Here is a 12,847-nt window from a genome sequence, read left to right as displayed (position 1 = left end):
TGATTGTGTGGTATGGTAAATAGTGTATTAAAAGTTGTCTTTCATCAAAGTAATAGAAGACACCACTCTTTCTGGCAAAACATTTAGACCAAAATAAAATCATTACTTTGTGATAATATACGGGTGTTGTTTAATGTGGTTTTATCTAATAAAACATTTGTAAACTACGGTAAAGTTAAAACTCCCTCTCGCAAAGTTAACCATAGACAGTTTTACTGTTCTTTTTCTGTCCTTTCAGTTTTTGTGCTCTTGAACATTTTGTTGGCTTGTAAAACTTTTGGCCTCAAGTCTTTCCAATGTGAAGGTAATTCCAGAAACATGAACACATGTTGTACATACATTAAACTGGTTTAATCTCACCTCATTTTGTGCCTATACCAATTCAAGCTATCTGAATTATGTGTCGTTTGTCTTTGTACGTATATTTTTTTTCATAACTGTTCCATTTTTTTGTGGTCTGTATGGTCTGTTCAGTTGTCCAATATTTTTGGAAATTCATATTATCCTTTTGTGTATCAATAATCAGTATCATGTGTTTTTTTTTTAAACATTTTTCTTTGTGCAATAAATAATAAACCACTTTTTTCCTATTTTTTATTGAAATAAATTCTACCACTTTCTACTTGTATCTATATATTGTCCATCAGGTGAGTCAAAGTCATCTGGAGGAGGTGTTTCTGTGGGACCATTAAACTGATAAACAATATCACCTTCATGGATCTACAAAACATAGTCAAAAGTATTTTAATATATATCACCACTATTTAGCTACAAAACAATCAAAGGTTTAATATACTGTATAATATTACCTTCATGGATAAGAAAAAAGTTATTGAAAAAGTATTACCTGGTAATACCTTAAAAAGTAATATAAAAGCTAATTTACAATTATTTCTTAGCCAACACCAAACCTTTATATAGCAACCAATATCAGATGGCATTTAGCCAAAAGACCATTGCACGCTGTTAGTTGACCTCTATATGTCTTAATGGTACATGTATAATGTGTTGTTCTCAGTTTCTATGTCATTATCATTTACAAACCACATTCTTAATTGATTATTTCATAGCTCTTTTTCATCCTGGATATTGAAATATTTGCCACTGCATGTTAAATCATATTCTACATTTATTTGTGTTTTGATTCTCTGAACAGCTGTCAATGATATTGAAAATATCAAGGTTTGTGTCAGAAAGTGTGTAACAGTACAATTGTAACCTGTATCCACTAATTGACACCCTATAAGGCAAATGAACATGCAGTCAAAGTGATGTGATAACTACTGAAATAATTCATGTTTAAGCCAAGTCCAGGGTTTCTTTAACTTGATGGTTTACAGATTTTTAATATTAAGTTTAGGGGTTGGTCAAGAGTGAAAAAAAAAACCAATCTTACAAGACATAAATGCATAAACCGGGTAGCTTTACTGTTTTATTACAGGAAGTATTTTCTTCTGCAGCAAGACTTCCCTTTGGACCCCCTTCATGTATGTCAATGCTTATTTTGTCAACAGAGGGGGTTCAAAAGGTATTCTTTCCTTGTATAATTATTTATTATCCTTCTGTAAATGTTAGTTATAAACAATTTGGATATGCAATGAACATCATCGTAGTAGACCCGTCTGATTGGAAAGACAGTATCAGTGATATTCGTTTCGTCCTTTTTGCCATCTAAACAGTCTCAAGATATCCAAATGGACAAACATTGTTGTACAACCATTGATACAGGATATCTCCTATAGTTTAGTCATCTGTTTTACTTAACTTTCTTTTCCCTCTAGAGTCGTTTAGATAGGTCTTTTTCTTTTATGATGATGAAACACATTGTAGTGTTGAAACAGCTGATTCAAAATGTTTCAAAATATAATTCTTACAGATTATGGCGAAAAGGCAAAACAAACTAATTGGAATTGACTGTTTGCATAGGTTAAGTTCCATAAAGTTATTTGTGTGAAAAACATTTTCCAATCAGCTGCTATAGTATTTATATAATTTTATTTTAAACAGAAAGCACATTGTCAATGTTTAATATGAATAAAATATTGCACCAATACTAGTATAACATCTATATTATGTTCCAGAATAAAAAGAAAAGTGGATTAGAAGTCAACATACAAATCCTAAATAGAATGGTTTCTTGTGCAATATGTCAAGCCCAAAATTTGTGTAGTGCTCCTCCGGAAAAAGACAACCAATCAGACCAATAACTTGCTTTCAAGAATAAATCAACAAGAATACCAATACAAATCATTTCTGTATAAAATAATATCTAACTAGAAGATATGTTTTATATATATTTCAGGGATTTTGTATTTTGTAAGTTTGGGAGAATGAAAAAAAAAAGCATGAAACTTTCAATTTAAATACCCCCCTCCTGAAAATCTAGAATCAAGGTTAGGTAAATCCTTAAACAAACAATTAACAATCCCTCTCCTAACAAACAAATTAACTTCAATGTATGCACTAAGTATCGGTACACATTCAATACTTAAGCTGCTATTATTTACCTGTTTTGCTTTTTGATACAATTCTTCTGACTCCATTCTAAGTTCATTTAAAGCTTTAGTTTGAACATGTATTGCCTTCTGTAAAGCTTTATCCTCTGTATGGTATTGTTGGTTTTTATAATGTCCCCATTCCTTTACTAAAAGAGCTCTCCTTTCTATTTCCTCTATTTCTAATGGTTCAAATTCTCTTCTTAATTTACTGGAAATAAAAAAGAATAAGATTTAGGGGTCACTAGTTAAGACTTGATCAGAATTTCTTAGCTTCACCATTAAATTTTGCTCTCTACTCTTTGGTTTTTTAACAATCCCTCTTGTTTTCTTTGGTATGTTTAATCATTAGGATAAATGTTGCAAATTGGAAGCTTGTACATTAGAAAATATTGACCCACTGATGACAATGGGAAAGTTCTATGAAACAGACATTATGGTATCCATTACAAAACGTTAGAACATACGGAATTTTGATTACTTATTGTCATATTGGCACTGAGACAGGGATATAATGTCAGATGAGTCATAGTATGAACTTCAAATGAAAACAGATCTTGGTGGCAATAAATGGGTGAAGCTTGAATTCATGAGTCCTGACTACTCGTTTACAAAAAGATCTTGGTGGCAATAAATGGGTGAAGCTTGCATTCATGAGTCCTGACTACTCGTTTTATTATACGACCGCAAAAAAATTTTGCGATCGTATATTGGTATGATGTTGGCGTCGTTGTCCGGTGTCGTCGTCCGAAGACACATTGGTTTTCGCACTCTAACTTTAGTTTAAGTGAATGGATCTCTATGAAATTTTACCATAAGGTTCAATACCACAAAAGGAAGGTTGGGATTGATTTTAGGGGTTATGGTACCAACAGTTAAGGAATTAGGGGCCAAAAAGGGGCCAAAAATAAGCATTTTTGTAACTTCCAGACATAACTTGTGTGTTAGTGTATGGATCTCTCTGACATTGTACCACAAGGTTCCATATCACAAAGGGAATGCTGGGATTGAGGGGTAATTGCCTCAAAATTTTAGGAATTAGGGGCCAAGAAAGGGCAAAAAACAAGCATTTTTATATGGACAAATACTTTAGTACAAAACATAATTTAAAGCAGTGTAGGGGAGATAAATCAAATATATCATTTGAATTACCTCCCTTACACTGCTTTTAAATTATGTATAAAGTAATGGTTAATGAACAATTAAGACAATTAAAAACAGTGGAAGGGAGGTAATCCACATACAACGTTTTGATTACTTCCCTTACACTGCTTTTAAATTATGTTTAAAGAAATGCATATTTATAAAGGAAGACCAGTAAAAATATCTGCACATGTTGCACTTTTTTTTTTTTACAAAAAAATCCATATGAAAGATTTGACACCATATTTTAAATTCTATTATAAAATAGATTAAGTTAGCACTATGGTAAATTTAAATGGGTAATTATGGTTGCAATTTCAAATATTGAAAAATTTCAAGAAGTAATCTTTAATTGCACAGTATGGCGCATTAGATTTGTAAAATCTTTGACCACATTTATTTATTTGTTATGCCAAATCTGACCGTGTATTTAGATTTTAAATTTTTGGGTCCAGTTTTCAAATTGGTCTACATTAAGGTCCAAAGGGTCCAAAATTAAACTTAGTTTGATTTTAACAAAAATTGAATATATGGGGTTCTTTGATATGCTGAATCTAAACATGTATTTAGATTTTTGATTTTGGGCCCAGTTTTCAAGTTGGTCCAAATTGGGGTCCAAAATTAAACTTTGTTTGATTTCAACAAAAATTGAATATATGGGGTTCTTTGATATGCTGAATCTAACCATGTATTTAGATTTTTTATTTGTGGGCCCCGCTATCAAATTGGTTCATATTGAGGTCAAAAGGGTCCAAAATTAAACTTTGTTTTATTTCATCAAAAATTGAATTATTGGGGTTCTTTGATATGCCAAATCTAACCGTGTATTTAGATTTTTAATTTTGGGTCCCGTTTTTTAAATTTGTCTACATTAAGGTCCAAAGGGTCCAAAATTAAACTTAGTTTGATTTTAACAAAAATTGAATTCTTGGGGTTCTTTGATATGCTGAATCTAAACATGTGTTTAGATTTTTGATTTTGGGCCCAGTTTTCAAGTTGGTCCAAATTGGGGTCCAAAATTAAACTTTGTTTGATTTCAACAAAAATTGAATATATGGGGTTCTTTGATATGCTGAATCTAACCATGTATTTCGATTTTTGGGCCCGGTTATCAAATGAGTCCACATTGAGGTCAAAAGGGTCCAAAATTAAACTTTGTTTGATTTCATCAAAAATTGAATTCTTTGGATTCTTTGATATACTGAATCTAACTATGTATTTAGATTTTGGATATTTAAGGAATGACTGTAATATTTTTTCTGTCTATGAAGAAATAACATAAAAAATGTGGTGCATACTGAATAACCCGTGTAGCCGGTTATTTTAAAGTGTGCACCACATTTTTTATGTTATTTCGAATAGACAGAAAAAATATTACAGTCATTTCTTATAATTTAATTCTAAATTCCATTTTAAATCGTAGTAAACCATGAAAAAACGTTGATGACGTCACGGTCACATGACAAAATTATGTCTATGAGCTGATAAACAAAACAACGTCAGCCAATCAGAAGACGCGTTACATCCAAAATTAAATTATTGAACCATAATAGGTAAATTAAAAAATTTTAAGTTCATAGACCACATTCATTCTGTGTCAAATATTTAATCACAATCCAAATTCAGAGCTGTATCAAGCTTGAATGTTGTGTCCATATTTGCCCCAACTGTTCAGGGTTCGACCTCTGCGGTCGTATCAAGCTGCGCCCAGCGGAGCATTTTATTACGGTTATAGCCCTGCTCTGACTTGACATTTCTACCTGTTTCTACAATTAAAATCCAAAAGTTTTGGGAAGGGTATTCTTCTTAGTGAGAAGAAAAATAAGTGGATATATTTTTTTTTTACCTATTAGCATAAACAAATGGTTTTTTAAAACATATAAATAAATTAAAAGTATTATTATTTCAACATTTATTGCCAACTTAGAAAAAAAAATCTCTTTATTAGATAATTGAATGGCCTTGATGGATCAGTGACCAAAGAAGAAAGCAGATTTCATCAATTTACACAATTACTGCAGGACTTCAGTGAATTTGTTAAAAGAAAATGAATTAAAACAAACTAATGGCTTTGAATTAGCTGTCAGTAACTACGAGTACTCTCAGATCTGTACTTGGTGTCTTTTTGTTTTTGGGATGTATAAGTACCTGTCCACGTCCACTCTGTGTTTTTGTTAGATGTAGTTCTATTTGTATCCATCTGATGAGTTAAGCCTTTTTCAACTGATTTGTATAGTTTGTTCTTATGTTGAACTGTTACACCACTGTCACAGGACAGGGGGAGGGTTGAGCACTCATAAACATGTTCAACCCCGCAACATTCTTTATGTGCCTGTCTCAAGTCAGGAGCCTGCTGTTCAGTGGTTGTCGTTGGTTCATGTCTGTCATATTTGTTTTTAGTATACTGTTTTGTTTCAAATTAGGCCGTTAGTTTTCTCAATTGAATTGTTTCATATTTTTCATTTCGGGGCCTTTTATAGCTGACCATACGATATGGGTTTTACTCATTTTTGAAGGCCGTATGGTTGCCTATAATTGCTTACATCCACTTCATTTGAACTTTGGTGGATAGTTGTCTCATTGGCAATCATACCACATCTCCTTATTTCTATATTAAATGTGATAAAAATTAGTCAGTTACCGTACATAGGCAGCTCATTCTAAGTTAATAGGGGTTGCTTGACATTCATCCACAGTAATGAACAAAAGACAACTTTATCATTTAACCTCACAAAACAATTACATTAACCTTATCTGAAAAATGGTACAGAAGAAGGAATCAAACCCTAGAAAGCCTGTAAAGAACATCTTCATTTTTTGGAACACAAATAACTGCAAGACCTTGGATTAACTGAACACCAATAGCAACAATACCATGAATTTTGCTGAACCCCAATATCTACAACACCATGGATTTTGCTGAACCCCAATATCTACAACACCATGGATTTTGCTGAACCCCAATATCTACAACACCATGGATTTTGCTGAACACCAATAGCAACAATACCATGGATTTTGCTGAACCCCAATATCTACAACACCATGGATTTTGCTGAACCCCAATATCTACAATACCATGGATTTTGCTGAATACCAATATCTACAACACCATGGATTTTGCTGAACACCAATAGCAACAATACCATGGATTTTGCTGAACCCCAATATCTACATATACAATACCATAGATTTTGCCTAACCCCAATATCTACAACACCATGGATTTTGCTGAACCCCAATATCTACAACACCATGGATTTTGCTGAACCCCAATATCTACAACACCATGGATTTTGGAATACCAATAACTACAAGACCATGGATTTTTAGAACACCAATATGACCATGGATTTTTAGAACACCAATATGACCATGGATTTTTAGAACACCAATTTCTACAAGACCGTTGAATTTTGGAAAATAATAACTATTTACCATGGATTGTTGGAATACCTATAACTACAAGACAATGGATTTTTGGGACACCAAAAAATATAAGACCATTGATTTTTAAGACAATAGTGTGTTGCCAATTCCCGTAATTGACCCTGTAATTAGAGATCCCTTTTTTAGTTGTCTCCCTTAGGAGAGACATAAATTTTTATTGACAATGGAGAACTAGCGGAAAGAGCAAATTTATCTGTGTGTAATGTGTGTAGCCTTTAAGTTTTTCAAATCTTTTAATTAAATTTAATTTGTTGTTAAGCTAAATACTTTTGATACCAGAAGTTATTTTTCACTAAAAATTTGTTAAAACACTGATATATCACTTTCAACTTATCATGGTTTTATCAGTTTACGATTGACAAAGGAAAGTAATAAAAAAAAAAAAAAGAAGTTTAACAAGAATGTGTCCATAGTACACAGATTCCCCACTCGCACTATTATTTTCTATGTTCAGTGGACCGTGAAATTGGGGTCAAAACTCTAATTTGGCATTAAAATTAGAAAGATCATATCATAGGGAACATGTGTACTAAGTTTCAAGTTGATTGGAATTCAACTTCATAAAAAACTACCTTGACCAAAAACTTTAACCTGAAGCGGGAAAGACGGACAAACGAACAGACTCACAGACCGAAAAACATAATGCCCCTAGTTTGGGCATAAAAAGTGAGATATAACAGAATCAAATCGGTAATTGGCAAATGGACTATTATCACATGACCATGGATGTTTTTACAGGTTATCTAAATCCTGTAGTGTAAAATCTAGACTGTAACTGCTATACACAATAGAACAAATCTTGGGGGCAAAATAAAATCAAGGTTCTACTGTAAATGAATATTAAAACATAAGATTATTTTTTGTTATTTGTGTTGTTGTGTTGCTGTCACACTTAAATGTATACCTCACATCTTCCATTTACTCTTATGCATTGTATACCTCGTACTACTATTAAGAGTATAATATATACCACATAAAACAGGAATCTAATTTACATTATAACTAACAGACTTACTCTCTATTTCTCCTTAGTGCAATGTTGCCTGTAATTTCTTCAACTGGCTTGAGAGTTCTTCCAAATTTCTCTTCTCTTTTTCTCATTTCTCTTTCCATTTTTCTTATTTTCAGTTGAGTAGATTGTATTACTTTTGAAAGATCAACTTTTTTCCTTCTTTTCATAGGTTCAGCACTACAATTCAGATTTACATAAAATAAACAATTTTCTCACATTAATCTCTACAATTCAGGTAAACACAAAATAATCAGATTTAGTTGATTCAGGCTAATTATAACAACACCAGGAAATAAACATTTTTACTGGTTCAGCTCAACAATTCTGATCATAATAAAATGCTCAGATTTCAATTGTCCAGCCTTACAATTCAGATCTTGGCATCTACATTAATAAATAAAATTGAGAATGGAAATGGGGAATGTGTCAAAGAGACAACAACCCGACCACAGAACAGACAACAGCAGAAGGCCACCAACAGGTCTTCAATGCAACGAGAAATTCCCGCACCCGGAGGCGTCCTTCAGCTGGCCCCTAAACAAATATATATACTAGTTCAGTGATAATGAACGCCATACTAAACTCCAAATTGTACACAAGAAACTAAAATTAAAAATAATACAAGACTAACAAAGGCTAGAGGCTCCTGACTTGGGACAGGCGCAAAAATGCGGCGGGGTTAAACATGTTTATGAGATCTCAACCCTCCCCCTATACCTCTAGCCAATGTAGAAAAGTAAACGCATAACAATACGCACATTAAAATTCAGTTCAAGAGAAGTCTGAGTCTGATGTCAGAAGATGTAACCAAAGAAAATAAACAAAATGACAATAATACATAAATAACAACAGACTACTAGCAGTTAACTGACATGCCAGCTCCAGACTTCAATTAAACTGATTGAAAGATTATGTCTTCATCATATGAATATCAGGCACAATCCTTCCCGTTAGGGGTTTAGTATCATACCATCATAACATATATGAGAAGAACATAACCTGTGTCATGCCAACAACTGGTTTTTAAATAAATGTGTTTAGTGCCGATGCAAAGACCCTATAAGTGAATCAATATTAACGCCAAAATATGCAATCTTTAATGACCTGACAACAGTATCGTAACTATATCCCTTCTTAATAAGTCTATTTAAAGGTTTTGTTAGTTTCAGAGGAGAATACTGACATTTTTGTGCTTTATAAAGAATATTTCCATAAAAAATTGGATGTGAAATACCTGAACGTATAAGAAGTCTGCATGTTGAGCTATATTTACGAATGATGTCCTTATACCGATGATAAAATTTAGTAAATGTTTTGACTAGTTTGTGATATCGAAAACCCTGGTGCAATAATTTTTCAGAAATACATAAATTTCTCTCGTTAAAATCTAAAAAATTGTTACATACACGAGCGAATCGTACAAGTTGAGATATATAAACACCGTAAGATGGTGACAAGGGAACGTCACCATCTAAAAATGGATAATTAACGATAGGAAATGAAAAATCATCTCTTTTATCATATATTTTAGTATTAAGCTTTCCGTTAATGATATAGATATCAAGATCGAGGAAAGGGCAGTGGTCATTGTTAGTATTAGCTTTATTTAAAGTAAGTTCAACAGGATAAATTTCTTTAGTATACATACTGAAGTCGTCATTATTGAGAGCCAAAATATCATCCAAATATCTAAAAGTATTATTAAATTTGTGTATCAGATGTTGTTTCGATGGGTCTTTACTGATTTTTGTCATAAATTGTAACTCATAGCAATACAAAAAAAGGTCCGCAATAAGTGGTGCACAGTTAGTCCCCATTGGAATTCCGATAAGGCTGTTTTCATTATATAATTAGTTCAATATATATTTACATAAAATTAACAGCTTTTATTATTTGCGTCCGTCCTACAATTTAGATTAAATCAATTGAACATTTCAATTCATATGAAAACAAAAACTCAATAAATCACTTTGTTTTTTTTTAAAGATATATATCTATTTTACTTGATTCCTTGCCGTTGTGGATTATAAAGCTACAACCCTTTTAGGGCACCAGAGTTAACAGGCCTACTTTTTTATACCGTTCCTGTGTAGTGTTCAGTGGACTGTTGTTGGTCTCTGTCTTTTTGAGGTAATGGTGTTGTCTCTTCTCCTTGAACTTTTGATTTTTCAGGGGGATGGGTATATTTTCGCATCATTAAAGTCAATGCATAATAAATGAAATTGACCCCCGTGCAAAAATATCCACATTTACAGTAATACGATTGATATGAGGAAATGTATAAATAGGCAATTAAGTAAAAGCCTGAGGAATCTATACACTGTATGTTAAAATTTAACTACCACCAATGTGACTGAATATTTTTTCTGTTGATTATTCTATCATATCATATAGGCAGAATATGTCACATTCAGAACTTTTTGTAAAGTATTCTACTGACCTGAGGTTTGGAGTGGTGTAAAACAAAAGTGGATTAGAATTTGTATGGAATTGTCTGGTTACTCCACAGGAACAACATAACCTGGAAAATATTATTACACTTTGTATTATAAAAATTTAACATAGAAAATTGTATTTGAAAATTGTTTATCATGTTTATCAAAGCCAAAACCAAATACATGCATTGACAGCTCTAACACAGGAACACACTTAATTTTACAAAGTACAATTAAAATGCAAACAAAAGTATTATTTACCCTATGTACCGGTAAATTTGGGTTTTATTTTGTGACACATAGTAGACACAACATTTTACACTAAGTTTAACTGAATTTAGTCTTTTTGCACACTTTAATTTTCACTTTTTGTTCGTCCATCATTTTGTTGAGGTGGTGGAATCTATGTTTTTACATTTGTGAGCCTCAAGTTTTTTGCAGTGTCACTGACTTGTGTTTGTCAAATTTTCTCTGCCAGAGATTTTTTATACTGTTAATTCAGGAATCTTTGAGTGCAATTATTATTGCATTTTTTTTTACAATAGACAAAATTGTGAGATTAATTATTGCATTTTCAAGAAATGCAGGATGCAAGTTGTGCTATTATAATTTAAAATGAGAGTTTTTGTTTTTGCAAAACCTATTGCATCACAATTTTCGCAATAATATTACAAAAATAACCGTTGTCAATTTTCACTTCACGATGATACAACATATTATGTATTCGTTATTTAAAGCTTATACAACAACTCGTTTAATTATGAGTCTACTTTGTAAGGAATGCAGAAAAATAAAAAATAAAACTTTTTGCACAAGTATACAGGTAAAGTTTAATTATAAGGAATAACATGGTTTAAATAACACGAGGTGACAAAAGAAGTTGTTTGACTAAGATCGTCACACTGAACCAGGTATCCAGATACTTTAGCTTTCTGAATGACCTCTTAACCACAGGCACTTGTCTCTGAATTTTTTTTTTTACCTTATATACTTTACAAAGACGAAATAATTACGGTTGACATACTTTGAAGGCCTGTAACAAATGGAAGTAGGCTTGTTATACACCATTTTGTAGATAATTTAATGTAGATTTACGACATTACAAGTTTCAGTGGGGTAAACAACCGCAGAATCGAAATATAACGGAAGTTTTTCGACTGGGTAACATTTCTCAATTATGTGAGTTTAGTACCTTATGTTATATTAAAGTATATAGGTAAAAAAAAATTCAGAGACAAATGCCTGCATCATTTGTGCATGTGCACTTCACCTGATACACCAATCTTGAGTTCGTTTTTAATGAAAAAGTTACACCGGTTGAGGTCAATTGGCATAAACAACGTCATCAAACAATCTGTTCCAACTATGACGTAATATTATTAGCATTATGACACAAGGAATTAACCAGGGAAAGTGCATGAATTCGAAAGTCGTCTTATAAGTTATAACAACTACAAACTATCAGGCTATATATCCTCGTCTCATGGATTTTCGTGCTATTAAGAATGCATTGCGATGTCACAATTTCCATTGAAAAAGCATGCATAGTACGAATTCATATGAGTCTTCTGACGTACGAAAACATATCTGATCTGACCATACGTATGTATGTATGTATGTACTGGTAAATGCCTCCATTATCCGAAGAACCCCTCGAAAACTGCGAGGGTACAGTGACATCCATGTACACTCCCTATCGGGATTAATGGAGATGTGTCACTAACGTAAAACTACGACAATTTTTTACAAGGACAATCAATCCCCACCCAACAGAAAGGGAGTGCTAGGACACCGGGAAGTCTGTTATTATGGTGGAGGAAGCCGAGGTACTCGGAGAGAACCACCGGGCCACTCGGCGGAAACAGACAATCCGGAGAGATATCAGAAGATTGATCTCCAGGTCCTATACATAATAAACATGATTATAAAGGCATCATCATCTTGACAAGGAAATCACAACTTCGCCTAATATGAGATGAAATAATGCTTTTGTGACATTAAATCGTAAATAAAATAAAAACACTTCTTGGATTTAGAAAAAAACCTTGAAAATTTTGATATTTTTCCTAGTGACATTTTTAGTTTTTCGTCTGTTCGAGTTTCTCTGGTCTTAACATGGATTATTGATTTTACAAAATTTTAGGCAAAAAGAAATTTGTTGTTAAATAACCTATGATTTTAAAGACTATACTCATATTGCTGAATATTCTTATTTGTTTAATTTAGATTAGAAAAAACTAGTATAGATCATGTCTTTAATCACAGTAAATTTGTAATGTGGGAATTCGTTTTTTTTAAACGTGAAACTAATC

The 12,847-nt window shown here is 32.4% G+C and overlaps 1 protein-coding gene across 1 annotated transcript; it reads right to left on the bottom strand.

Annotated features, from left to right (window-relative positions):
• Window positions 1–52: 52 nt before the first annotated feature.
• Window positions 53–12,647, bottom strand: LOC127700644 (39S ribosomal protein L40, mitochondrial-like). The gene is made up of 5 exons (XM_052204198.1): window positions 12,580–12,647; window positions 10,541–10,621; window positions 8,104–8,277; window positions 2,508–2,706; window positions 53–720 (listed from the first exon to the last, which is right to left on the bottom strand). The coding sequence occupies exons 1-5, from the start codon at window positions 12,609–12,611 to the stop codon at window positions 610–612; spliced, it is 597 nt and encodes a 198-aa protein (XP_052060158.1). The 5' UTR covers window positions 12,612–12,647; the 3' UTR covers window positions 53–609.
• Window positions 12,648–12,847: the final 200 nt, after the last annotated feature.

The sequence above is a fragment of the Mytilus californianus genome, unplaced genomic scaffold, assembly GCF_021869535.1.
Source record: "Mytilus californianus isolate M0D057914Y unplaced genomic scaffold, xbMytCali1.0.p SCAF_5, whole genome shotgun sequence".
Lineage (NCBI taxonomy): Eukaryota > Metazoa > Mollusca > Bivalvia > Mytilida > Mytilidae > Mytilus > Mytilus californianus.
Note: the sequence above shows the minus strand (reverse complement) of the source record. Positions and strands in the feature narration are given on the sequence as shown.

Bases quoted from the DNA above. Each gene is read 5' to 3' on its own strand.
- LOC127700644 (XM_052204198.1), bottom strand. From the start codon at position 12,611: ATGTCACTAGGAAAAATATCAAAATTTTCAAG. The intron at 10,622-12,579 runs GTTTTTTTCTAA...AATATTTTCCAG, and splicing joins AAAATATCAAAATTTTCAAG to GTTATGTTGTTCCTGTGGAG. The intron at 721-2,507 runs GTAAATAATAGC...TATGTTTTGTAG, and splicing joins TGTATCAAAAAGCAAAACAG to ATCCATGAAGGTGATATTGT.